The 26,363-nt window shown below is 52.1% G+C and overlaps 11 protein-coding genes across 11 annotated transcripts; 6 read left to right on the top strand and 5 right to left on the bottom strand.

Annotated features, from left to right (window-relative positions):
• Window positions 1-341: 341 nt before the first annotated feature.
• Window positions 342-582, top strand: COCVIDRAFT_114575 (hypothetical protein; the record flags this gene model as incomplete). Its single annotated transcript, XM_014695311.1, is given in 3 exon segments — window positions 342-395; window positions 408-446; window positions 499-582. The coding sequence occupies 3 exon segments, from the start codon at window positions 342-344 to the stop codon at window positions 580-582; spliced, it is 177 nt and encodes a 58-aa protein (XP_014550797.1).
• A 647-nt stretch (window positions 583-1,229) lies between these two features.
• Window positions 1,230-3,258, top strand: COCVIDRAFT_31566 (hypothetical protein; the record flags this gene model as incomplete). The annotated part of the gene is made up of 6 exons (XM_014695310.1): window positions 1,230-1,394; window positions 1,464-1,604; window positions 1,668-1,873; window positions 1,928-2,383; window positions 2,445-2,857; window positions 2,921-3,258. 6 exons carry the CDS (start codon window positions 1,230-1,232, stop codon window positions 3,256-3,258), a joined length of 1,719 nt encoding a protein of 572 aa, XP_014550796.1.
• A 1,251-nt stretch (window positions 3,259-4,509) lies between these two features.
• COCVIDRAFT_114579 (hypothetical protein) lies at window positions 4,510-5,535 on the top strand (the record flags this gene model as incomplete). The annotated part of the gene is made up of 3 exons (XM_014695309.1): window positions 4,510-4,590; window positions 4,685-4,888; window positions 4,957-5,535. 3 exons carry the CDS (start codon window positions 4,510-4,512, stop codon window positions 5,533-5,535), a joined length of 864 nt encoding a protein of 287 aa, XP_014550795.1.
• Window positions 5,536-7,273: 1,738 nt separating this feature from the next.
• On the top strand, window positions 7,274-8,755 carry COCVIDRAFT_42788 (hypothetical protein; the record flags this gene model as incomplete). Its single annotated transcript, XM_014695308.1, has 2 exons — window positions 7,274-7,295; window positions 7,560-8,755. 2 exons carry the CDS (start codon window positions 7,274-7,276, stop codon window positions 8,753-8,755), a joined length of 1,218 nt encoding a protein of 405 aa, XP_014550794.1.
• Window positions 8,756-11,757: 3,002 nt separating this feature from the next.
• On the bottom strand, window positions 11,758-14,412 carry COCVIDRAFT_20847 (hypothetical protein; the record flags this gene model as incomplete). The annotated part of the gene is made up of 4 exons (XM_014695294.1): window positions 11,758-13,216; window positions 13,266-13,364; window positions 13,461-14,296; window positions 14,350-14,412. 4 exons carry the CDS (start codon window positions 14,410-14,412, stop codon window positions 11,758-11,760), a joined length of 2,457 nt encoding a protein of 818 aa, XP_014550780.1.
• An 873-nt stretch (window positions 14,413-15,285) lies between these two features.
• On the top strand, window positions 15,286-16,359 carry COCVIDRAFT_114570 (hypothetical protein; the record flags this gene model as incomplete). Its single annotated transcript, XM_014695307.1, has 1 exon — window positions 15,286-16,359. One exon carries the CDS (start codon window positions 15,286-15,288, stop codon window positions 16,357-16,359), a length of 1,074 nt encoding a protein of 357 aa, XP_014550793.1.
• A 547-nt stretch (window positions 16,360-16,906) lies between these two features.
• Window positions 16,907-18,486, bottom strand: COCVIDRAFT_31561 (hypothetical protein; the record flags this gene model as incomplete). Its single annotated transcript, XM_014695306.1, has 3 exons — window positions 16,907-17,558; window positions 17,609-18,321; window positions 18,385-18,486. 3 exons carry the CDS (start codon window positions 18,484-18,486, stop codon window positions 16,907-16,909), a joined length of 1,467 nt encoding a protein of 488 aa, XP_014550792.1.
• Window positions 18,487-18,908: 422 nt separating this feature from the next.
• COCVIDRAFT_31560 (hypothetical protein) lies at window positions 18,909-20,575 on the bottom strand (the record flags this gene model as incomplete). The annotated part of the gene is made up of 4 exons (XM_014695305.1): window positions 18,909-19,046; window positions 19,106-20,349; window positions 20,400-20,487; window positions 20,540-20,575. The coding sequence occupies 4 exons, from the start codon at window positions 20,573-20,575 to the stop codon at window positions 18,909-18,911; spliced, it is 1,506 nt and encodes a 501-aa protein (XP_014550791.1).
• Window positions 20,576-21,259: 684 nt separating this feature from the next.
• COCVIDRAFT_42782 (hypothetical protein) lies at window positions 21,260-22,113 on the top strand (the record flags this gene model as incomplete). Its single annotated transcript, XM_014695304.1, has 3 exons — window positions 21,260-21,296; window positions 21,348-21,799; window positions 21,847-22,113. The coding sequence occupies 3 exons, from the start codon at window positions 21,260-21,262 to the stop codon at window positions 22,111-22,113; spliced, it is 756 nt and encodes a 251-aa protein (XP_014550790.1).
• A 38-nt stretch (window positions 22,114-22,151) lies between these two features.
• COCVIDRAFT_114589 (hypothetical protein) lies at window positions 22,152-25,235 on the bottom strand (the record flags this gene model as incomplete). The annotated part of the gene is made up of 2 exons (XM_014695303.1): window positions 22,152-23,289; window positions 23,554-25,235. 2 exons carry the CDS (start codon window positions 25,233-25,235, stop codon window positions 22,152-22,154), a joined length of 2,820 nt encoding a protein of 939 aa, XP_014550789.1.
• Window positions 25,236-25,642: 407 nt separating this feature from the next.
• COCVIDRAFT_114588 (hypothetical protein) lies at window positions 25,643-26,026 on the bottom strand (the record flags this gene model as incomplete). The annotated part of the gene is made up of 2 exons (XM_014695302.1): window positions 25,643-25,960; window positions 26,006-26,026. The coding sequence occupies 2 exons, from the start codon at window positions 26,024-26,026 to the stop codon at window positions 25,643-25,645; spliced, it is 339 nt and encodes a 112-aa protein (XP_014550788.1).
• Between the last annotated feature and the right edge of the window lie 337 nt (window positions 26,027-26,363).

The raw sequence follows: 26,363 nt of genomic DNA, 5'->3' as shown, positions 1-26,363 counted from the left end.
ATACAGTGCATGAGCAAGTGCTGAGTTGTTACCAATGCTTCTTTTACTCGAATTGGAACAGCAGCAAACTACACAACATCAAAGGGCAACTCAGCCGCAGGTATGTCGCCATCCAGACCATGTGCGTAAGCATACGTTTCCCAAGGACATGACGTGAGTAGTGGCATTTACGGAACGTTTGAGATGAAAGATCTCTCGACGGGTGTGGGAGTGCCGTGCCGAAGTGGCAACATTTCGCACTGACATGACAACCCCGCAAAGAAGCTGCACCGAAGACGCGTAGAAGGGCCAAAAAACCGGGACTTGCTCCGCGGGGGCCTCTCTCCGCAACCCTTTATCCGATGCACCTTGCGAGGCTCAGTCTTACTATATGCAAGTGCAAGTACATGGTTCATGTATAGAGTAAGTATGTACAAAGTCTCCGCTGCAGCAGCAACAGCACAAAAGTAAGTACATGATCCCATGGCAAGGCAAATCATGCTGAGCGTTGCCGTCTAGTGCTACCTACCCTCAATTACTCGAACCCGTCAGATCGATGTCACTTCCAACACGCTCCGCACAAACTCTGACCGTCCCCCCTAAGATGGCGTGCAAAAACCCCCCCATCTGCAAAATGACGTTTCTTCCCCCGACCTTTGACGTTTTCACGGTACAATAGTATCACCGGGGCGGAAGGGCCCAAGCCGCAAAAGGTCAAGGGGCAGAAGCTGAGAGGCTCAAAGATCGTCCCTGCCTCCGACAATGCACCGCAGCCAATTACGCAAAAGAACACGACGCGGTCATAACTTTAGCTTAACCCAGTCAAGCATCTTTCCCATGCGCAATCCAGCTTAGTGCCCGTTTTTTTTCTTCTCTCTGCTCACTCGGTCAGTTGGCAAGAGGTATGACGTCGATTGTTTCGACGCAACACACCGGAGCATGATGATCTCTTGGGGGTTTCTTGATGCCAAACTTGCATTACGCGTATGGGGAGTTTTTTTTTTCGCGAGCTTTACGACGACTAGGAGCATGAGGAGGGGGAACGCAATGACAGTTAGACCCTTGCAGGGTATGACGGCATAGAGGAAGCATGGAGAAGCTGGGTGGGAGTTCGTCAGTACCAAGTGTAGTGTACTTACTACTATATGTAATGACGTTTCCCCCTCACCATCTTCAACGGTTCGATTATTTACTTTTGCTGTTCGCTTGAACAGTAGTCTTTCTTCGATAAAAAAAATCACACTACGCAAATGGCGATACTCGATCGGTTTAGAGGGCGCGATAGTACGTCGACTTCCGAGTCGACGGTGCTGGAGAAGGATGTCGAGGCGAAGCCGCAGATGCTCAAGGGAGGCATGAAGGAGATTTTTCGAATGCGGATTATTGCCATGGCGATTATTGTGTCTATGGGTGGTGTAAGTGCGAGTGGATAAGCAGGGTGGGTTGTGTGTATGTAAACACAAAGCTAACTTGTGGCCATGTAGTTCATCTTTGGATACGACACTGGACAAATCTCGGGTTTCCTTGAGATGCCGGATTTCCTGGAGAGATTTGCGGATAATAGGGATCCACAGACGGGAGAACGGTCGTTTAGTAATTGGAAGTCTGGGTTGATTGTTGCGTTGGTAAGTTTCGTAGCTATCCCAAGTAATCAGTGGTTCACACATGAACTAACGGCTGTCGTGTAGCTGTCCATTGGTACTTTGATGGGCGCCTTGATCGCAGCCCCGATTGCCGATAAATTCGGCCGCAAATACTCGATCGTCTTCTGGAACATCATCTTCTGCGTGGGCGTCATTGTGCAGATCACTACAACAAACGTCTGGTACCAAATTTCACTCGGACGATGGGTTGCCGGTCTTGGTGTTGGAGCACTATCTGTTCTCACGCCCATGTAAGTCATGATCATCCCGAAACCTTGGAGATCTATACTCACACAGCACTACAGGTACCAATCCGAAACCGCACCCCGCTACGTCCGTGGCGCCCTCGTGTCCTGCTACCAACTCTTCATCACCCTCGGCATCTTCACCGCCTACTGTATCAACTTTGGCACCGAAAAGCGCCGTAGCTCATACGCATGGAAGCTCCCCATGGGCATCGGCTTCATCTGGTCTGCAATCATGATCGCCGGTATTCTCTTCATGCAAGAGTCTCCCCGATGGGAGTACCGCAAGGGAAAGACGGATAGTGCAAAACACACTGTCGCCTTGACATATGGTGTTTCGGAGGACCATCCCGAAGTGCAGCGTGAGATCCAGGAGATTCAGAGGAAGTTTGAGGCGGAACAGGCGGGTGGGGGAAAGCATCCTTGGTATGAGATTTTTACCGGTCCAAGGATGGCGTACCGTGTCTTGCTCGGTGTTGCACTTCAGGCTTTGCAGCAATTGACAGGTGCAAACTAGTAAGTCTTTCTTTTCCACTCAACGCTCAAGTGGTCTTCCAATGCTGACAATTGGCCCCAGCTACTTCTACTACGGAACCACAATCTTCAACTCGGTCGGCATCCAAAACTCGTTCGTAACATCCATAATCCTCGGCGGCGTAAACTTCGGCATGACGATCCCCGGTCTCTACGTCGTCGAGCGGTTCGGCCGTCGTCCATCACTCATCGTCGGTGGCCTATGGATGTTCATGTGTTTCCTGGTCTTCGCCTCGCTTGGTCACTTTGCTCTCACAAACGCTGATGGAACGTCCAACCAAGGCATCGGCTACGCCATGATCATCTTCGCCTGTCTCTTCATCGCCGGATACGCAATGACATGGGGCCCCATCATCTGGGCTGTTGTTGGCGAAATCTATCCTTCGAGATACCGTGCTAAATGCATGGCTCTCGCCACTGCCAGCAACTGGACCTGGAATTTCCTCATCTCTTTCTGTAAGTTTCTACACATATTCCCCCGTCCCCCTTGAACTGGCTCGGCTAACAACTCTTGTCTAGTCACACCATACATCACATCGGCTATTGACTACCGCTACGGCTACGTCTTCGCCGCATGCTGTTTCACCGGCGCAGTAGTCGTCTACTTTTTCGTCTGCGAGTCCCACGGCCGCACCCTCGAGGAAATCGACACAATGTACATTCTACACGTTACACCGTGGAAGAGCAAGCATTGGGAGCCGCCCGCCAACGAGGAGCTGCCCGCGCTGGATAACACGTACCTGACGCCTGGAGCGAGGGGTATCAAGAAGGGCAACGAGGCCAGGGCACCCGAGCAGTCGAGGAAGGAGAGTATACCGACTGGTGATGTGCAAGCTAGCGGTGCCAGAGGGGAGTAGTAAGAGTTGGAGTTGGAGTGAATCACGTCTGATGAGTAAACGACCTGGCATGATTAGATATATGCTTGTTTTTCTTTCGTTCTTTTGCTACGTTCAGTAAGCAAACTGTATTACTATCACTTAGCATATTTGCATGTTACATAGCGGACATGACTTGGTGCTTTTTTTTGTCAAATGACAAAATGCAAATCTTCATTTGTATACGAATGCCTATGGAAACCCTGTGATATAATTAGCATTGAGTGAAATTAGCAAGTGAAAATCTCTAGAGTCATGGAAACGAAGATATGCAGCAGATCATTATCACTACACGACATCTCAATGACGACCACTTCTGAAAAAAACAAAAAAATAAGGACTTTTCTGAACAGACATGATGTACGATGATGGTTCATCCAAATGTATCAAAAAGTTTTTCCGAGAAAAAAAGAGAAAAAGAATGGTTCGAAGAATCCCGAGAACAAGCTCAGGCACGATGTCCCCTTCGTGGATCGAACACGATACCTCCAGATTTAATGACCGAAGTACTTCAGTCTGGCGCTCTCCCAATTGAGCTAAGGAGACGACTTTTTGATGAAAATTTACTCTTCATTGCTGGTTATAATCCCAACATACATTGAACGGGGGAAAATGTAAGCTGCCGTAAGCTGTACATCCATATGCATCTGCAAGGGTGGGGGGGGAGGAGAGAAAACGAAACCAGTCGTTGAATGCGGGGAAACAAGGTGTGGCGCTAACGTGACAATCTTTCCCCCCCCCCCAACCATTTTCAGCTGCGGAGATTTGCAGCTAGGAGGGGGGCACAACACATAAATTATAAATGGAAATAAAATGGAAACGAGCGAGTAAGTTTGTTGTGTGTATGTGTATATGTGACCACCGAGCTGGGTTTTGGTGAGGGACAACGAGAAAACTGGCTTTCGGTTTGGCGCGGAAGAGAACAAGCTACTGGGTCAAAGTCCTGACATCATGTTTGTTCCGTCTCCAATGAAGGGCTTACTATCTGTGTGTTTATTGGAATTGGGCCGAAAGGCACGCGCGGGCTGGGGAATTTATTAGATGAGCAAGAGCTGCTGCTGATTTCCATTGTTTGCTTGCCCGCCCCGCAATTGCTTCTTTTAAACATACGCGTTACGCGTCGTCTTTTGTTGTTTCTCTCTCTCTCTCTCTCGCACACCCCAACTTTCTTTGTCGATTCTGCATAACTTTTATCGGGCACGTGTTTTGGCATAGCTGGGCCCACATCAGAGCATGGCGATTGTGCAAGGATGGCTGCCGCCATCGCGGGAGAACTGGGAGTTGCTGTGCTGGATTTGGCAATTCTTTCCGTTGGTAAGAGGGACACGGTGGCTTGCGCTGGGGGGTTGCTTTTACGAGTACGAAGAAGGAACTTGACAGGGCTGACTAGTTTGTGCAAAACGTATAGTTTACCCTGTCGCAATGGGTGGTCGATTGGTACCCTCAAGGCAAAACTTCGGTCGAGTCACGGCTCAATGTCAATGGAAAGATTGGATGGGCGACGATGGAGTCGGTGGGCTTCATAGCGCTGTTGTATATCATGGTAGCGCTGCCAAAGGAGCTGGGGATTGAAGAGTTGCCATGGGGTAATTGGACCATGGCCGGATGCTTTGTAAGTGTGATTTGTGAAGGGGAGAGAGAGAAGAGAGAGCAAGAGCAAGAGCTGAATGCAAACACTAGGTGATCCACTACCTCTACCGTGCAATCCTGTCGCCTCTATTTTTGAATCCGAGTATGTCACCGATGCACTTGTTTGTGTGGATGGCGGCGGTTGTATTTCAGCTGTGCAACGCCATCTCTATTGGGGGATACCTTGCGGGTTATGGGCCGACGTCGCAGTACGAGTGGGCAGGGCGTACAGAATGGATGTTTGTTGGCCTTGTTGTGTGGTGCTGGGGACTAATGGGAAATATGTTCCACGATGACGACCTGCGGGAAATTAGGAGAGCGGCGGATCGGAGGCAGCGCAAGTTGGCCAAGGAGGAGGGCAGGGCGGTGGAGAGCGTGGACAAGGTGTACATGATACCAAAGAACGGCCTGTTCAAGTACGTCTTATATGCACACTACCTGTGCGAGTGGATTGAGTGGACAGGGTGGTGGATGATTGGGGGATGGAAGTGCCATCCGGCGCGCTCGTTCCTGCTCAACGAGTTGTCTACAATGGTGCCACGAGCGCTGCAGGGCAAGCGGTGGTATGAGAAGAAGTTTGGTAAGGAGAAGCTCGAGGGTCGCAAGGCGGTGATCCCTGGGCTGTTGTGATAGGTCACGGGGTTTGTTTTGTGCACGGGAGGAAGGAGCGAGGGGCTAGGCTAGTGAGTAAGCTCGTAGGATTGGATAATAGTGAAAACAAAGGGGCAAATCAAGAGAGGCACGGCGTGACATGAATCAAATTGGGTGGGTAGAGTATGCTGATGATGGATGCTTTGTGAGCAATGGCGGGTAAAGGGCAATTGCTGTATTAGCGTCGGTGGTGGTAGTGGTGTGAGGTGATTAATCTAGTAGTTAGATGGAGTACATGAGCGTATAGAGTAGGTGGGTGTTGTTGTTGGCGGATGGCGCATTGCGGCTTCCTATTACGAGACATGGGTAGGCGGTTGGCAGCACCTGAGTCGTGGATAAAGCAGAGGTGACACGAGAGCACGAGGGCAAGCAATAGAGGCTGCTGGCTGCAAGGCGCCGAGGGAGCCATGTCCTCTGTCTGCTGAGACGGGCTTAATATAGAGTGGCCATGCAGCCAATGGGAGGCGGAGCACGGGCGGAAATGAAAAGTAAAGCTGGTGAAGAAAAAAGCGAGGGGATGATGTTATTGGAACCAGGATAGGGCCAAGGGGCCCACGGGCAATGACGATGGTTCACGTCGGATGATGGCATGGGTGGGCAAGGGTGGCATGGTGGTGTTTGGGTAGGGTAGTTGTCTGCGATGTAACTGCTGCATACACACGTTGTACACCAGCGTCGACTTGGCTGTGGTGGTAGTGGGCGAGGTGAGTGAGATGGATACGTATCCAGAGAGAGGCAAGACCAGGATGACTGCTGCACCCTCACGTCTCTCTCGGACGCACTCAGCCACGGACGTGCCGTATCAGTGATTAGCCCAGCGCCACCGTGTTTAGCAGCTTCCCTCTTCGGGGCTACTGCTGGCTGCTAGTCAGCAAATCCATCCCATCTGTCTCCGTCTTTCCGTCTGGAGCTCCCGCACCACCAGTCAGCCCCTCTTGGCACCCATTTTGTGCCGCCTTACTGTGTACACACACACATGTTGCATACAGACATGACATAGTCTGCTACACCCATAACTCGCCCGCCCTGCGCATAGCACACTGCTCACCTACCAGCTTTCCTCGCTCTCCCCCTGTTGTGTTTTGCGTCTGCGGCTGCGGCTGCATCGAGCACAGCCAGCAACAACAACAACAACAACCCCTGCGATACGCCGTTGTGGGCCAGGCCGTCTGTCAGCGTCAGCGCCAGGCCAGTCGCAGCGGGCGTGCTGTGGCCATTGTTGTTGGGGTGGTTCGCTTCGGCAGTGCAATCAATAACCGCACCACGGCCGTCTGGCTGGGATCGCCCATCCTGCTCCCGCGCAGGGTCCACTCCGTCTCCTGCACAACTGCTGCCCGTCGCCCACTCACCAGTCCACGCCGCGTCCTTGATACATCATCAACCCGGACCCACGGGCGGAGTCCAAGCAGATCGCCGCCGTCTCGTCGCTGCTGCGAAGCTGTCCACCCGTCGTCCCACGGCATTGCTGCCACCGCGCGACACACTAACTCCCTCACCGTCGCCCTCGCCAACCTAGTTTTTGTCGCGGCTCTGACTGATACCCACAAGTCTGCCTTCCACCGCCCAACCATCCTCGACAGCCTTTCCTCGGCGCGCCCTCAACCCTCGCCCCATCCGCTGCTTGCCTGCCTGCCTGCTTGCCTCAGTCGCTCCTTTGCCAGTCTAAGTGTTGCGTGTGCCCTGCCTCTCTGGCTGCGCAACCCTTTTTTCTGCAATCATGTCGAGCAATGCGCCTGCCAGTACGTTGTCTCCCTCTTTTGTCGCGTCCAGCCCGCCTGCTGTCGCTCCTTCCTCTGCCTCTGCTGCTCCTCCTCCTCCTCCCTCCTCTGCTCTTTCCTCCCAGCCTCGTCCGCCGTCTGTAACACCCTCCGCAGCAACACCGCAGCCTTCATCAGCCCCTCCGGCTGCGGCTTCAAGTCCGGCTTCAAGTCCTCCACCGGCTTCTAACTCACCTTCAGCCTCGGAACCTACTCCAAACCCTCCCCCATCCACACCTACCCCAGCGCCCTCGCCCTCGAGCCCACCGGCTCCTCCGCCATCATCGGAGACTCCTGCTCCTCCCTCAACTTCCTCAGCTCCCCCATCACCACCCCCTAGCTCCGCCCCTGCTCCTGCTCCTGCCCCATCCAGCGCACCGCCGCCAGCCCAGTCGTCTGCACCACCCGCACCACCACCATCCTCCAACAACAATGCACCTCCAACCAGCACCGTCACCGCTCCACCGGCGCCTACTTCGACAGACGTCTTCACCTCGGTCGTAGTCATCACGTCGGCCACGGCTCCAGGCCAGCCTCCACAGGTCATTACCATCACGTCTACCATCAGCTCGCCAGCCAACACCGCTGCACCCCCCAACGGAGCATCCTCCAGCGGCGCCAGCGCCAAACCAACCACCACTGGCACCACTGGCCTGCAGGACGCACAGAAGGAAGACAGCGGCGGTCTTTCCACCAGCGGCAAGACTGCCATTGCTGTTGTCATTCCCATTGTCATTGTTGCCCTACTGGTACTCGGAGGCATCTTCTTCTGGCGGAAGCGCAAGCAGCGCAAGAGCGCAGAGGACGAGCGCAGGAAAGAGGTGGAAGAATATGGCTTCAACCCTAACCACGACCCAACCCTACCTGCCGTCGGTGGTCTCGCCATGGCTGAGGATGAAAGTGGCTACCGAGGATGGGGCAACACCACCACCAGCTCTAACCGCAAAATGTCCACCACCATGACATCTGGCATGACCTACTCGGATAGCAACAGCAACCCCGGCGGATATGCTGCACCTCACTCGCCAACCGGAGTCTACTCTGACGCTCAATCCAACGACCCCTTGATGGACGGACGCCGTCAAACAATGGATTCGGATGGTATTGGCGCGCTTGGTGCTGCCGCCGGCGCTACAGCTACAAACTCAGCCAACAACCAGAGTGGTGTACAACGCGGCCCATCCAATGCTTCTTCATCATACTCAGCTGCCGATCATTCAGACCACTCGGGCGATTATCCTGGCATGGCTGGCAACCAACAGCATGATTACTACGGCAACCAGGACTACTACCAGCAGGGCCCATACGGTTCCAACGATCCCTATGGCGGCCAACAGCAACAGCCCATCATAAGAGATGTATCCGCACGGCGAAACACAAGAATCGAGAACCCAAGTGTGTTCCCCCATCAAGGGAATTCTGGTATCGCTCAAAACTTTTAATAACTTGACTGTACCTTATCCACTCATTGCTACACTTGTATATTGCGACAATTTTCCTTCCATCGACTTGTCTATATTAGTCGGTATATATCCACACATTGGCGTTCTTCAGGCAGGGTTATTTCTTTTTTTGGCCGATCCGCTTTCACATCATACCTCGGTCTTTCTTTCCACCGCCCTCAGTAGTGCTGTATGCACGCGCAGGGCACTGAGTTGGGCATCGACGTGGTCGTCTGCTGGGAGGAGCAGGCTTGTACCAAACTAGCACGATGAGATGGCATGAACCCGGTTGAACCTGCACCTTAAGGCTGCAGGACCGAGGAAGAGTATCGAGCGAGACGGGCTTACACATGTGTTCGGCGGAAACAAAAGCAAGAAGCGTTTGCAAACTTGTCACTGCGGCGTGCCATCGCATTGCGGAGAATCACACTTTTCTTTTCTTTCTCTTTTTCTCAACTCAGGAACTTTAGGTTCCTGGACCTTCTCGTGGTACTCCACCATTTCTTTTTGGTAATCTTGAAGAGAAGGGGTTTCGACGGCTTTATGCGGACAATACAGGCTCTTGTAATAATCACGCTTCTCTCACTCTTACCCACGAGTCCTTCACTATTCTTACCTTGATTTGTTTATACGTACATGCCTTGTACAGGGCTCAGAACCTTTTTTTTTCTTGTTTTTTTGTTTGATCGTCTAACTAGATGGTGGGATATAGGCGATTATAGTCTGAGGAAGCGAACAACATGTGGCGGTCATGTTGGTTCGTGTAGCAAGGAGCGCAATCACAACATGAAAATAAACAAATTAAACAAATTGCAACAGTACGTAATCATGTATTTAGATCCCTTTTTTGTTGTAGCTGAGATATAAAAGTTCAGGTGTTTATAAATGCAGTCATTTGTTCAATCTGTTGTCTTGAAAGTATCTTGATTCGACTCAACTCGACTCTAGGTAACACAAACAGCAAGATGATTAATCACTACATACCTCCATGACACTAGAGTCGAAGCCAATTTCCCTCTCTCCGCACCCTCTCAACCACCTTCTAAATCCTCAACAGACTTGCCACACACATAACCCTTAGTACACCTTTCCCGTCATCTTTCATCTCCCACACACATGCACATGCATTCTGCCTTGCCCCCCTATTTCGGTCACACCCTCAGCCCTATCAGCCCATCCACCCCCAAGCTAACAACGCAAACTAAACTAGTCCACCCACGCGAAATCTCAACCAAACTAAACATGTGCATGGTAACCCGGACCCAAGACCCCAAACTAACGCATGCAATGCACAAGAGTTTGGTCCAGACGGGCAGGACACGCGCGCCATTTAAGACAGCAACGCCCCACCACTCATTGACGTCTTCTTCTTCTTGTTTTCTTTTCTTTTTTTTAGACTGCTACTAAGTGGGATAGGTGGGATCGGGGGTTGACGTGCGTATAGTAGCGCTTTTTTAGTATGCGTTTTTCGTCATGTTACTGTATCATCGTCTTTTTTTTGGTTTATTTCCGTACGTACGTTTTGCGAAGAGAAAGACACAAAGAGGGGAAGAGAGCAAGATGCGAGATATCCTTGTTACCCAACTATCCTACCCTCCTTTTCCCCCACAAGTCCCCAACGGTTGAGAAATAAGTGTAGTATCTCACACGACCATATACTAGTCCCCCCCCTCCCCCTCCCCCCTCTTTGTCCCTTTCTTTTTTCTTTCCTTTCCCCCGAATAACCGAATCTTCCTCACAACACACGCTCGATCGTTCGGTTTCAATCGGTTCCCATCTTCCTATCCAATCCTTAGCATTTCGTCTTTCCTGATCCCCCTCCCTCTAAATCAACCCCCCTCGATCTCTCCAATACCCTACTAAACCTCTAACCCCGCACCCAAGACCACTAACAACCACTCTCTTCCTCCTCCTCCACCACCACTAGAAACCAAACTTCCGTATTCCCGTGTGAAATGCTTGTAGCGCTTCGCTTATTTTACCCCCTCCCTTCTCTTCATCCCTGCCACCACAAACTGTAGTAGTATCAGCCGCACTACTAGTATTCCAACACAGCCCCCCTCGACAAAAACGCCTCAAAACGAGCTTACTTGCACCATTTTTTTCCAGCCCTTCAGAATGTAAGCCCCGGCGTATGTTGGGACGGGGCGGGGGAGCACGCAATAGTAAGTGGTAGAAGGGAGAGGCGAGTACGCGGTTAGTTTTTTTTTGGTTCGTGGGACGGGGGGATGCGTGTGGGTGGGGTGCTGAGCAAGTAGTTTACTATGTCGTAGCTTCTTTCACTTTTGATGTAGTTTGTTAGTTATATATATATATGTATATGTGTGTACGTGTGATTTTCGTTAGAGATGGAAGAGGGAGACGTACTCAGGGCCTGGCCTGTGGAGGTATATGACTGGCATGGATAGGAGTAGTACCTACCCGCCGAAACTCCCCCAGTCAGTGACTACCAGTGTCCAACAAGAGGAGTAGTGACGATATCTCTACCTCTGCTGATTGATCCACGATCACCGCTCTGGTAAGGTACTGGGGTAACTGCCTTCAGTTCTAATTTAGGCACGTTTAGCAAACATAGTTCGCCTACTTCCTCATCATCCAATGCATCACCCCAAAACGAACATCACAAATCCTCCTAAACTCATCTTACAGCATTATACAACCATGTATTTCAATTTTGTTAAACTACACTAATTACCCCCGACGCCGCACTGACCCCCAAAAAAGACTGCTTTTACCCGCACTCGCACAGTCCAAATACAAGAACCGAAATTTCATTTATTAAAAAACAACGCCCATGTTCCTCGAAATGCACCCGCAGATCAGAACGACAAAAAGCCGTCACACAAAACGCCTCATACCCCCCCTTTTGCCCAACCTTGCCGTGACCCATTGTTCGAGGGAAAGATGCAAAAGTCAGCTTAGTAGCACCGTCGCAATGCTAATGGTCATGTCATGAAACGTCAATTAGGGGTGTTGTGGTTATTGTTGAAAGAAGCCTACCCTCATCGAGCGGGCATATTGGGAGCGTTGTTAGGCATTCCAGACGACGGCACTCGCGTCATAGAAGGTAGGGCAAATGGCGGTGCTGGTGCGGGTGCAGGGGGCTTCGGAGGTAAGTGTGCGGGCGTGCCGTACTTGGCGATGCTGCTCTGTGAGCCCGGATCGCCAGATTGCGATGCAATTCGATTCATGGTCGGAGCAGAGGCATTGCCCTGCATGCTTTGAGGTGATCCAAATGATGGCGTGGAAGTGGCAGATGGACTGTGCCTAGGCATCTGGGCAGGCATAGAGGTCTGAGCAGACATTTGATACCCACCATAGCCATTCATCTGTGGCTGTGGCTGCATCATGTTGGGCTGCATGCCAAAAGGCATGTTGCGTCCCCCGGGAACAAATGCTTGAGTCTGTGGATTGAACTGTCCACGGTTGTAGCTTCCCGGGATAGGATGCTGATTACGGTTCGGCTTGCCATTGTATGCATTGGGAGGAAACTGGCCATATGGATAGCCTTGCATCGAAGCTTGATGAGGCGCAGACATTGGACGATTGCCTGGTCCATTTGGAGCCCCGTAGTTGTTCTGCGCCATCGGATATGACGGCTGCTGATTATTTTGCGGCCATCCCGGATTCATAGGCATATGTTGAGGCTGCTGATAATTGTCTTGGTAGGACGCCATCTGTGGGTTAGCCATCTTTGGCGTCACTTGGGACGGTACGCCGGCGTTCTGAAACGAAGACATGCCCCGCTGAAAGTCTGCCGACAAGTCGTATCCATTCTGTCCTTGTCCGTAACCAGGATACATCATCATCGATCCATTCGAGGGCTGATACTGCTGTCCGTTCCATCCATATTGCTGCTGTGCTTCCGGGTTCATCATGCCAGGGTACGGGTTACTGTATGTTGTTGAAGGCGAGGCCCCAGGGTTCATAGCCGCAAATGGAGCGTTCTGTGTAGGCCCTGGGAAGCCGTTGTAATAGACGGCATTGTCTCCGGCGTAGGCAGCAACAGGATACTGCTGTGGATAGTACACGTTGAATCGGGATCGAGCCTGAAAGTCATCATCGTCATAGTTGCGCTGTTTTTTGGGCTTCTTCTTTCCTGCAACAGAGCTTGACCTCGACATATCCTTTCCCTTTTCTTTGTCTTCTCCTGATCCGTTGGCCTCGGTAGCATCGGTTTCTTCGCTTTCAGCACTTCCAAAGATGCGTTGGCGAGCTTCACGATACCGCGCCTCACGCTCTTCTCGAGAAAGCGCAGTCTTGTCCTTGTTGGCTTCGCCATCGTTGCTACCCTCACTACCACCCATCTCAGATGTCGTTTTGGACGCGTTCTGCGAGTTAGCTCCAGTGTTTGTTCCAGATTTACCGTCGTCGCGTCGCATAATCTTGCGAGCAGGAAGCTCTACAGGAGGAGTATTGGTTCCCTTTGCAGGATCAACCATTTGCGACACAGGCGGTGGGCTGTGACTGGTTAGCGTAGTGTCCACCTAGCCATGCAAGTAACACGTACATTCTACAATATGGTGTGCGCGTGATTTTTACACCCGTCATAGTGGTATCAACCACGTGGCCAAGTAGATAGTAGTCCGCAAGACGATGGGCCAGCATCCTGTAGAAAGTGTTACAATTAGGCAGACACAACTCGTTTTCACTGGAAGTCTGTTAGTTTACAATACACCGTAGCACACTGACAACATAAGCTTACCGAGAGTCCTTGATAAAATCGATAAAGTCCTGTTCAATCTTAACGACAAACAAACGATCGCGTGGAGAGCGTAGGGCCTCGAGTAGCTTCTCGTCTGGTATGGCAGGCATGTTGGGTGCGCCATTGTGTGCAGATATACCATTCACCAGAGGCTGAGACATGGGTCCCGCGCCGTTCACCGACTGATTTGGATCGTACAAAGTCTGGGGTCCGATAGGCATAGTTGGAAATCTTCCTGGAGGAACTCCTCGGTGGGGCTGGGGGTTCATCACAGCTATCTCTTGAAGCTGATCCCTGAAGGCGCGCGCAGCACCATGATCAGATCCCTGTCGGGAGTCTGCAATAATTGAATCTGGAGGAGATATGATGTCTTCCTCCTCAACCGCCCTTAGACTAGCACTGTCATCCGGTCGCAGCGACTCCTTCTCATCCAATGCGAACGTCGTCGCAGAAGCCACGCTCTTTCCATCGATACTGGGGGGTTTTCCTGATCCATCAGAAGAAGAGAGCTGAGTGTTGCTGTCTTCTGTAGCAGATACCTTGGCAACCGCGGCAGACTGAGGTCTTTCGGCAGCTTCTGCTTTGGCATCTGCAGGTGGTACCGGTGAAGATTCTGCTCTGTCAATTGGTGGTGCACGCTGCGAAGTGACATTTTCAGCACTTTTGTTTGCATTGTTGTTTTCTTGCTTCTCCATGGCCGCCTTTGGAGCATCGCCGTTTGCAGGAATAGCGCGCGTCTTCTGAGCAATGGCAGGTACTCGAGGCGTCGCAACAGGTGGTCTCGCTTTTGGGGCAGAATCTTTCGACATCTGTGGCTTTATTGCGGAAGCCGCAACCTGACGGTGTTAACAAACAAACACTGTATTTTTTTCGGTAACCGACAACGTACCTTGGCGAAGGAGAGCGGCCTAGGAGGAGCCTGCTCGGTGGGAGCTGGAGTCGCAGATGCCATGATTTTTTGGCGGCGGTTGGTGTAACAGCTCAAAGGAGCAGGAAATTGCAATCTCAGATGGCCTAGGTGCGGTGCGCCGTCTATGCTCGAACACAGCGAGCAAGGCAAATCCGAGTTTGCGGGGTTTGGTGACAGGCCGGGTCGTTTCAATGGGATTACAGACACCTGGGCCTCACGCCAGAAAAAAATCACCAAGCTCAACGCCGTTAACGGATCGTCGTGGGAGTGAAATGAAGGTAGTGTTGACCGGAGCAATGGACGGAATTTTTTCAGGAAACGAGGTGCTCAAGGAAAGTCGCGATAACTGGAGCCAGAAAGCTGGACATGTTGGTGTGCCGACATTCGGGGGAAAGACGTGGGAGTGGAGTGGTCGTCGACGACTGCGGTGAAGTAGCCTTGACGCCAGGCTTGCGATCCCAAGGGCAGCTTGGAGCGTCGGACAAGCGACTACGCACCCGAAGACACGACGCAACAAGAAATGCGCGCGGCGGATCGAGTGGGCAGCTGGGTAGAGCGTCGGGTAGGGGGTACGGCGACCAGGCTGGTATGCGGGGTGCAGGGCGAGGCGTGTGAAGGGCACAGAAGCGATGATGAAGCCGCAAGTGGGTGGGTGCGCTTAGTCATGCCCTCCGCCGAGTGTCCCGGCCAAAGCGCATCAGCGCCTTACCTATCGCGAACAAGGCTGGTCGCGTTGCCTTTGCCGGAAAGTGACAGAAAGAAGATTGAACTTGGCGACGTTTAATTGCTTCTTCGCCCGTCGCCGTGCTGACGCCCAAGGAGTCGCGTACTGTGCTGCCTTTCCCTATCACCTCCCCTGGTAGTACTACAACACAACAACGGAAACACCATAGCAGCAGCCCGACAAACTCGACCATGTTCCGTCGCCCAGGTGCTGGCCGCTCCAAGGCTTCAGCCGACACTCTCTGCCAGAAATGCTTGCAACGTGGACATTACAGCTACGAGTGTAAAGCCCCTGCCCAGGAGCGCCCCTACAAGTCGCGCCCATCCAGGACACAGCAACTGCTCAACCCCAAACTAAAGCCTAAACTCACCACCGAGGTACCAGAGGATCTAGTGCGGAAGAAAGGCATCGCCGACGAGATTCTAAAGAAAAAAGAAGACGAGCGCAAACATGCACGCTCGCCCTCTACATCGTCTGTCGACTCCGTCTCCACCATATCAACCAACCGATCACGGTCACGATCCCGTTCACCACCACGCAGAAAATACCATGACGCAAGACGCCGAGACCACGACGACAAAGCCCTACGCAAACGAACCAAACGATCAATCTCAACCGACTCGCGCACCTCACGAGACTCAGACAAGGGCGACAAAAACACCAGACGACGCATGAGCTCCTTCAGCCCCGACGAGCGCGGCCGCCGACGAACCAGATCCCAGTCGAGATCCAGATCAGCACGCATGCAAACGTCCCTCGAGACCGCCCGAGGTAGGATACCACACAGCATGGGCGGCAGCGTCCGGTCACGCAGCCGCAGCCGCAGCACTCGAAGAGACAGAAAGCGGCCGGGCCGGCGGTACTCGGTGTCGCGGTCACGATCCAGGAGTGCGGATCCCATGGACACTTCGGATGAGCGACACCACCCCGCGCCCAACGGGGCCGCACCAGGAGCCAGATGGGAAGCCTCGCCTCCACCAGCAAAGCGCCAGTCTTCGCGCTCACGCTCGCCCTACCGCGATAGTCGCGATCGCAGCCCCAGTCCCTTTTCGAAGCGTAGAACCCTGCGCCGGTCGCGAAGCCCGCGCGAGGCGAGGAACGGCGGCAGGAGACGTGCGAGTCCGGGTGGAATGGCGAGGAATAGGTTCGAGGGGTATCCTTCTGCGCCTCCGGTGCAGGCAGCGCCTCCACCGGCTCCCAGGGAGCGCAGTCTGAGTCCATACAGTAAGCGATTGGCTTTGACGAAAGCTATGCATAACGGATAAAAATTGCCAAATCTGTGGAGCCGAGAAACTGCGAAACCCTGCATTCTTTACAGCGAATACGTCTGAATTGCCCCAGTGCTTGTTAAGCTTCCTGCAAAAGTTGGCAAAGAGAATGAACATTGCTATTCAGATTGTACGGTAGCGATTGTTTCTTGGTATCCAGGAGGGGGTTTTCTCCCTATATGGGCTCGACATTACTTCCATTCTTTTTTTTTCAGACAACTACTATCTTATAGACTTGAGCATGTATACAGCTGTGTGTATACCAAATTTCAATTAAACTGTGCAGCCCAATGGTGAGCTTTTCATGTCTTGGACTCCCCCCTGATGATAGATAGACAGATATGAAAGTGTATTTCTTTTGGTATGCCGTCCACCCATTGCAATGATACGAGAAACAGATAGAGGATAAAACGCTCAGGGCAAATGTGATGATGTATGCTACAAGCAATCTGCCTTGCCCTTGCCCGGCTACTTCACTTCATACTCAAATATGATCCTTCATAACGACTCAGACTACGACTGACAGTCATAGTAGGTATTAACCCTAAGCACCACTGGCTACACCCCGTATATTGATTCCACCTGCGGAACGCTCAGCGGAACCACGAATGTTGATGCCTTCTTGGCTGTGCGATCGTCCTTGTCCGCGGATACTCATATCAGTATCGCGAGATATGCGATCCGCGAGACCGCGACGAGGCCGCGCCGGCTCAGAGAAGTCGGTGACGTTGGGGTCACGGTAATCGTTCTTCAGTCGTCCATATCCTCCCTCCGAGTCGTCGTCATCGTCGCGCGTGATTCTATCAGCGAGAGAGCGCTTGTGTTGTGGGGCTACAGGTTGGCCATCCTTTGTCATGCGCGAGAGCAATGATGCGCCGCTTCCTCGCTTCACGTCGATTGCATTCGACCGGTGGTGATTACCCATGGGTGAGGTGTCCACGAAGAAGGCGTCCTTTTGCCATCGGCCTCCGCCTGTAGTTCCTCCAGTGCGATCATAGTTTGCGCGGTCATGTGTCCATCGGTCAGCGCTAGCTTCACGCCGACGTCGGTTGTTGTGGCCCGGGCTACGGCTACGGTACCGGCTACGGCCTGCGTGCGTTGCGTCCTCTGAGAATCCGAATCGACCGTCGCCTTCTTCGTCTGAGGCAGGGGAGGCGCTGCGCCCTCGTAGGCGACCAAAGCGTGGTTCTTTCGGACTGGCTTCTGTTAGCATCGGAATTGGTGCGTCAGATACTTGTAGAAGTACCTTCTAGAACCTGGCCTGTAAGAGTCGACATCTTTGCCTTGGTTGTCGCTTCGGAACCTGCCAGTAGATTGGCGGTCTCCTCTGCCTCGACCATGATTATCACGCTCATTGCGGGTATCTCGTCCATTTCTCCGCGGGCCCCTGCGATCAACACCTGAATCTCCCATAGACTCATCTCCGCTGTCTCTCCTCCTGCTGCGCTCGTGAGACCCCATCTCTTCATCTCCATAGTCCAAGAAGTCCTTCTTCGGTGGTTGCCTTCGTCGCGGCTCCCTCTGGCGATTTCCTGCAACATCTGGGTTGCGCTGATAATAGTTGCTTCTCGTCGCCGCGCCCCTTGGCTTCTGATCTCCAGCATTGGACTGTCTGACCGAAAGAACGCTGTTGGGCTTCTTCGAGTATGGCTTTGCCTTACGAGGCGCTTGCAGAGAAAGGTTGCTGGTATCACCGGTATCGGGATGCGTGAGCAAGTTCAAGGCCAGCGCGGCATCTTCCTTTGTGTAGTATTCAAGGTTCACCGAGTTGTCGTTGACCCAGCGCAGTTGCTTGACGCGTGGTTCTGACTGGCAATGCTCCATGGCCCAGTACAATGGGTCGTTGGGGTCGAAGTCGCTCACACCTTGGAGGTTTATCGACTCGGGCCATGGCTCGTGAATCACAATGTCCTCCAGATAAGCTGCAGGTATGCTGCCTTCAGGCTCTGCTATGTTGTTCTGCCACGGGAAATCTTGTCAGATGGTTGCGCCGTATGCGTTACGACGTTCTGCTGAGCTCACCTGAGCAACTTGCTGTGGCTGTTGTTGCGCTACGGGTTCAACGTTTGGTCCAACATCAATTTCAATGTCGTAAGCAACATCTGTCATGTCTGTGTCGTCCATGATGGCGGGAGCGTGCAGTGGGGTTCTGCGATTATGTGGGAATTGCGTAGGGTGGAGGTGTTGTTGGAGGCTGGACGGCCGGCGATGGGACAGGCGCGCCGCGGTAAGCTCCCCAGAGGCGGGCACTAACACAATCACGTGAAGTATGCGGTGTGGCGTGCGGTGTGTGCACAACAATGACCTGCAGCTCCGCTTGGTCAAAAACGGTAACCAGTGGCCAGGCTTTGACGCAGGTGGGTACATATATATCAAGGCCCTGGTCAAACGCGGAGGAAGCCCGGGTTGGGGACGTGCCTACTACACGCTACAGAGAGACAACCACAGTAACGATCATTGTTTCTGGGAGCTAACTAGGGTCAAACACAAAGACAGTGCTCCAGACAGACGTCTTGAAGCGTCGCACGATACTATGCTTGTGGTGGCTAAGACTGCTCCTCCAACGTGAAGGTACCGGTCTTGGTGATGAGGTACTCGTTCACTGCGACATCCTTTCCGGACTCCTTGCCGTAGCCGCTCTGTTTGATGCCGCCAAATGGCGACTCTGCAGCAGATCCATTTCCCTATTCTATTATTAGTGACCTACTTGTTTAACTTTGACGTTCAACAACATGCAACATACCGTGTTGAGTCCAATCATGCCAGCCTCCAAGTTCTCAAACAGCCTCCATATCCGGTCAACGTTCTTCGTGAAGCAGTATGAGGCAAGGCCCATGCTGGTATCATTGGCAGCCTTTACTGCCTCATCTTCCATACTGAATTTGATGAATGTGCAAATTGGCGCAAAAGCCTCTTCTTTAGCAAGATCCATATCAAGTGTGACACCAGAAATAACCGTGGGTTCGAAGAAGTAGCCACCGTCCTTTTCAATCTTGTTGCCACCCGTGTGTATTTTAGCGCCCTTCTTCTTCGCATCTTCCACAAGAGCAACCGCCTTTTCAATACCACGTGGTGTAGTTACTGGCCCCATTGTCGTCTTCTCGTCAGCACCATGGCCAACTACAAGCTTCTGAGTCTCCGCATTCCAGCGCTGAAGGAACGTGTCGAAGATACCAGACTGCACGTAGATACGATTGGCGGTAATGCAAGCCTGTCCAGCATGCCGGAATTTCAGGGCGAAGATTTGGCCTATCGCCTGCTCAATGTTTGCATCGTCAAAAATCAGGACAGGGCAGTTGCCTCCCAGCTCCAATGTCACTTTCTTCAAGTTGTCTGCACATATCCTAGCAACAAGCTTTCCAACACGCGTCGAACCCGTGAAGGTGACCTTGTTCACGAGCGGATGGCGACATAATGCTTCACTGAGCTCTGGGGTCTTGTCGAGATCTGTAGTCAACACATTTAGTGCTCCCTTGGGAAAACCAGCCTTCTGCGCAAGGTATGCTAATGTGAGCACTGTAATCGGTGTCTCTGGACTAGGCTTGACAATCATTGTGCATCCGGCAGCCAATGCAGCACCTGCTTTCCTCAAGACCATTGCGATGGGAAAGTTCCATGGTACTAACGCGACGGCAACACCGAGGGGTTGTTTGATGGTGAAGACACGCCGATTTGGGAGTGCAGGTGTAAAGACAGTGCCTTGGATGCGTTCGGCCTCTCCAGCGAACCACCATGTGAATCCGGTGGAGTAATCAATCTCGCCATAAGCCTCAGACCTCGGTTTTCCGGTCTCGTATACAAGAATAGTTGCTATGTCTTCTCTGTTTTCTTTAATCAAAGCGTCCCACTTGAACAGCATCTGTGCCTTTTGTCGAGGGCTGATATTCTTATATTTCTGGAAAGCATCGTATGAGCTCTTGACAGCATTCTCAACATCAGATGCATCGTTTGTGGGACATTCTATCCATGGCTTTCCAGTTCCAGGGTCTTTCCTTGGTGTGAGTACATGGTTCTTGGGCATCGATCTAGCGACTTACCAACTACCTCGAATGTCTTGCCTGATTTCGCTTGCACCCAGTCGCCGTTCACAAACGAGAGGTTGTGAAGAAGATCTGGGTTATTCAGCTTTTGAATATTAGTCCAAGGAATCTATATTGGGATGATGGATCTTTTGAACCTTGAATGGCAGCTGATATTTGTTTTCCGAGCCCATTCTTGCGTTGTCTACAAGAATTGCCTGCATATACTGGAAGCTTCAAGGTTTTCCGCACCGGAAGGTGTCTATAAAGAGTTGAGAATCACGACTCTGAATGTTTCAAGATTGATTCTAAGTAGAGGCTAGGAGGAGGTGTTGGTGGTTGTATGAGAATGGCCGGTCCGGCGGGAAAGTGCACCAATGCTGCGACCGTTCCGGTCCTCGAGTTGACCCGTCCAACTGCCCCACCCGAGATGGCATACAGGTTATCGGGATCTGACTGAGTGATTACTGACTAAAGGGCGCTCGGCTATTCAAGGTTCTCTATTAGTACGCCAAGAATATGGATGGAATTGAGATGTTCGGCGAGACCGGCGTGCGATTGGTCTGAACCACGGTGGTCCTCCAACAATACGTCAACTCTATGCGGGGCATCATCCTTACCCCTCACTCCTGTAGCACTGTCGTTCCGAGTATTGGTTATCGGAACATGATAGTGGGGATGCGATATTCAAGGCAGAATATGGGGTCCAAAATAAGTGACAGAAGAGGATGTGCTGTCCATTCTTGCAACGTGACTACTCTGGTGTCCCCAGCACCTGACACCTGACGCTTGAATCCGATATTTGTTGATGCCAATTCCGATTGATTCACCACTTGTTCTCCATACATCACCTTCAACAACCACTCCCAATCGTCACCATGGGTAGATTAGACGGCAAGGTTGCCCTTGTCACAGGTAAAAAGACAGCCTTCATCGCCTACCACACTCACTAACACCACCTCTCAGGCGGCGGCTCCGGTTTCGGAGCTGGGATATCAAAAGGCATGGCCTCTGAAGGTGCCAAAGTTCTCGTCTGCGATATCAACGCCGCTGGCGGCCAAGAAACATGTTCTACAAACCCCTCATCGCTAGCCTTCCACCAAATGGATGTGACAAAGTCAGCCGACTGGAAAGCAAGTGTAGCAGCCTGCATTGAGAAATTCGGACGTTGCGATATCCTCGTAAACAATGCGGGCTGGTCGTACAAAAACAAGCCGACAACAACGGTTACCGAAGAAGAATTCGACAGAGTTTTCGATGTCAACGTCAAGGGTGTGTATCTGGGATGTAATGCTTGGGTTGACCAAGCGATTGAGAGAGGCGAGGGCGGTGTAATCATTAACATAGCGAGTGTTGGTGCTACAAGACCAAGACCAGGCCTTGTATGGTACAATGCAAGTAAAGGTGCTATCTGGAATGTATGTTCTCATACTTTCTTCCTTAAATTCTTGTTGACATGCAACAGGCAACAAAAGGTCTCGCAGCAGAATACGGCCCACATCAGATCCGTGTTGTATCCATATGTCCCTTGATCACTGCTACGGGTCTTTTCTCTGCTTTCACTGGTATGGAAGATACGCCGGAGAATAGGACAAAGTTCACGTCCAACGTACCCATGGGACGCATCGGTGAGGTAGATGACGTGGTGAATGCGTGCATCTTCATGGCGAGCAAAGAAGCAGGTTTCATTACAGGAGTCAATCTCGAAGTAGACGGTGGACGATGTATCTAACCACCCATCCACGTTCGCTCATAGATACAATCAATCCATCACTCTTCATCTCCAAACGTCACAAAATCTTCCATCCTCACATCTTCCTCCACCTCCTCCTCGTCATCCTCATCATCCTCATCATCCTCATCATCCCTCTCGACGAACCACTCCTTCATCTCCCTCTGTCTCCTCTCCTCCTCCCAATCACGCGTCTTCGCCCCATCAATACGCGAATCAAGCACCACCGCACCTACCCTCTCCTCCCTCCCCATCTTGACCTGCCTATCAACCTCGACCCCCCAACCCTCCCACACCGCACCCCGCTCACTCGCCGTCATCGGCCCCCTGCTTACCCTCCACCTCTTCGTAACCCCCCTCTCCCTAAGCTCCGCCGGCGCCGCAATCATAAACCCAAACGCCTCCTTCACCTTCTCGTACGCCGCCCGATGCGCTACACCCGTTGGGTAACTCCCCACATCGCCCCCCGGCATGGGATACGACTCCAGCACTTTACACTTCCCATTTCGCACCCTTGCAGTAGCATTCTTCCACACGCCCACCGGCAAGAAGATTGCTTTGCTCAGCACGATTTCGCCGCTGCCGGGACGTACGTGGCCGAGTAGGAACGCATCGGTTTCGGGGACGTCGCCGTCGCCGAGTTTGGCGCCGCCGGGGCCGAGCGTGTTGGCTGGGAAGACGATTTTCTGGAAGTAGATTTGGATGGGGAGGTCGGAGTGGCTGGTTGCGAAGGGGGAGGTTACAAGAAGTGAGGGGGCGAGGGTGGACATGGGGGAGGGTGGGGGGATGAAAGATAGGGGGGTCGGTGCTGTGCGGTGGATGCTTGGTTGGAGGGGTTGGAGAAAGGTTGGTGGAGGGTAGGGGTGTACATTTGCGGGTAGTTGCTGTCCAGTTGTCATGAAGCCGTTGTTGGAACCATTGAAGACGGGTTGGTTTGGGAGTGTAAATGATCCATTTGATTGTCCACGGTCGGGTGCGTATGTGTCGTGATATTGCTGTGCAAATGTGGGTGGTGGAACTGGAAATGGTAAAGCCGGATCAACAGAATAAGAAGGCGCATGATACTGCGCAGGTACATATAATTGCTGGTCGTGAGGCTGATATGGTAATGAGAGACGTTGGGGCTGATGAGGTGCAGGTAGCCTGGGCTCATATGTAGGTAGATATGGGAGATTACTGTTCAGAGCATTTGAACCATTGAAGCCATCTGGCTGGATTGTCTCATCAAATATGGAAGATGAGAAAGCATGACGATAAGTGCCTTCGCCAGATGATTGCGTTATGAAAGGATCGTATTCTGCAAAGCCCCCAGACAACTGATGCTGAGGTCTGGTATTGTAAGCTTGTGAAGGGGGAACACCGATGTACGGAATGAAATTTGCGGTGGGTAAAGTCATTGAGTCTGCATGATATGGCGTAGGAGTCGTATGAGGCATGGACATTAGGTGTGGGAAATCAGGGTGGCTATGTGTCTGCTGATGTACATCCGGCTGTTCTGGGGGAAGAAGAAACGATTGGTTGGTTTGTACGGCAGGGTTGGGAGGGTATAACTGCGGCAAGCTCAGTTGTGGAAGACTGGGAGGAGGCGGTGGTAGTGGTCCAGAAGGCATACGCAATCGGTCGCTTGCGTCGCCACTATCGTCATCGTCATTAGATTCATGGCTGTTGGACATGTTCTCATCCTCCGAAGCACTTGTCTGAGATCCCCCTTCTTCACCGACAATGGTACGACGTTGTGCTGGACCCGAGAGAACATCCTCCAAGTACCTGGCTACCGTCTCTCTATCCTTTGCTCGTTCGAAGAGCTCACTTTTCATCATGCCCACCAAAGGCTCAGGGACTATGTTGATTTTTTGGTCAGTTTTGTCTGTGGCTTGCTGGATCTTGCGCAACATCTGTGCGGCCATATCCTGACGAGGAGGATATGACGGCGTCGCAGGAATCAGCGGAACCCCCGATGCTTCTTCAGAGGTTGCATTATTTGCAGCAACTCGAGCCTCGACGGCCAGCCTGTCACTGATAGCGATTTCCCTCTGCTTCTTTGCGTACTGTTCCTTCTCTTCAAAAACTTTTTGCGCCATTTGTGCATCTCTCTCGTAGTTCATCAGACCCTCTCCTCCAGTTGAACGAGTATCCTTAACATTTTCTTTCTGACATCGGTTGTAGTCCCTTATCTGTTGCGGGGTGACTCCAGCTTCCATGAGCATGTAAAAGGCGCGCTGTCGTGACTTAAAGCAAGCAGCGTAGTACTTTGTACGTTTTTGCGAATCTTGAGGAATGTTGATCAATGGCGGCAAAGGTTCGTCCAGCTTTGGTGGTTGGATACCAAAGTGCACTTCGCGGTATTGTAGACGTTCACTTTCTTCTGCCCTGCGCTCTAGTGTTGCTAGATCTGGTTTGTTTCGCATCTTCTTGGTAGGTGAGTTTTGGGTAAGTTCTTCTGTGTTATTATGCGTTGGTGTCTTATCACCTGCTTTATTCTTTCCATCTTTGGTCTCTTCACTTGCTTGCTTCATTTTCTTCTTGATGTCCTCTGGGACTATGAGTGGGTGATGCTCAAAATCCCACAAACTCGGAATCTCTCCATGCAATGCCGCTTTCAGCGCCCTCCCATCTCCCTCGTAGTAATCGATCCACCGGTATAAGAATTCGATAAAGTTAGGCACCACAGCGCTGTTCACCTGTATGATATCGACTAGGATTCTCAACATGTCTTCCTCGTGCATCAGTTCTGGGTCTAGGATGCGGGGCCGGACTGTGATTGGGGGTGCGCTGTGTCGCGATCGCTGCGCAGTGGGCAGGTTTGGCTGTTCTTGATCGAAACGAGGCTTCTTCCGGGAGTGCGGGTTGACCGAAAGCTGACGAGCTGCAGTTTGATTCACATTCCACTGCACGTACCAAGTCCATAGTTCTTTGCCCGTCTCCCTTGCCTTGCGTTCTGTAAAGTCTTGTAGAAGTGCGAGGAAGATGGCATGGTTTGTATCCATACTGTAGACGACAGGATTTTGCGTGTATCTTTCATATGGTATGATCATGGGAAGTGGTTCGACATTACCAACTACATCCTGTAGCCTAAGATAGCGATCATCGAAGAGGTCGAGGACCTTGCCATGAGAGGCCATGCTGTAGCAAAAGCAAGCGAGGCACTCGTTGCAAGATGAATATTCTTGGGTGCAAAGAAAGCGGGTTTGACAGGCGAGAGGTCCTGAGCGAGAGGTGACGGGTAGTTAGAGCGCGATCTTGCGTTGCTACGCAAACGCAAGGGAACAATAGCAGTGAACGGAGCGGGGAAGGTGAGTGTGGAACTGAGAGGTGAGAATGGAGCGACAGGAAATCTTATAGACAAGCTCTGCCTGCACGAATTGTTGGACATTGTGCGGATATTCTTCAGGAAACAAATCTATACCTGCTCTTTATTATAAGAGGCCCTCCGTATTTGTACACGTGCAATTGGGGTATCGCAGCAGCAGCGCATGCGCCCTACGCCTGCACCAGGCATGCATCAGGTCTATTCTAGCAGTTTGTTTGCTCATTTGGTGCTGTCCCTGATTTTCTGCAGAATGATGCTTGCCCTGTCCTCGACATCCTCGCGCACTCTCCTCCAGTCTGTGTTGTACACCTTCTTGACACCCTCCTCGAGGCTCCTGTTCCAGCGGTCTTTTGCCATCTCCGCCAACCCTACTGGGGCCTCCCGACTTGTCGGCTCTGGCTCTGGCTTCTTGGGCTCGTAGAACTCGGCAAGCACCCGGCGCTGTTGTCGTAACAAGGCGGCTTGCGTTGCGCGTTTTTGTGTGTGCAGCGATATTGTGAGATATAGGACTGCGGATGTGAGGGTGACGCCTCCAAGCTGCATTGGTTAGCCGAGAAGATGTCGCAGAGACATAGTACGTACGAAGCCGGTGGTGAAGCCCATGGCTAAGCTTGCAGCAATTCGTGGGCGCAACGCTTAGGGAGTCTTTACTGAGGTAGGCAAAAAGGCAATGCCTCTACAATTCGGCGTGCGAGAACTTTCCGAAGCACTCTGGAAGCTTGGGGCTACTCCTGTGCACGGGAGCGGGGATGGTGGTCGATATGGAGGAAAGTCGGCTCGGGTGTGAGGTCAGCGTTGGGGATCGCGACATGCCAGGAATGGCCAGTTACCGAAAGGGGTAATTTCTGGCAAAACCCGTCGATTACTTGGGGACTCAGTACCATGAGATTTCAGCCGCTGTACCATGACTATACCTAATTAGGCCCGATTTTCTGCCCCT

This window comes from Bipolaris victoriae (genome assembly GCF_000527765.1).
Source record: "Bipolaris victoriae FI3 unplaced genomic scaffold scaffold_167, whole genome shotgun sequence".
Lineage (NCBI taxonomy): Eukaryota > Fungi > Ascomycota > Dothideomycetes > Pleosporales > Pleosporaceae > Bipolaris > Bipolaris victoriae.
Note: the sequence above shows the minus strand (reverse complement) of the source record. Positions and strands in the feature narration are given on the sequence as shown.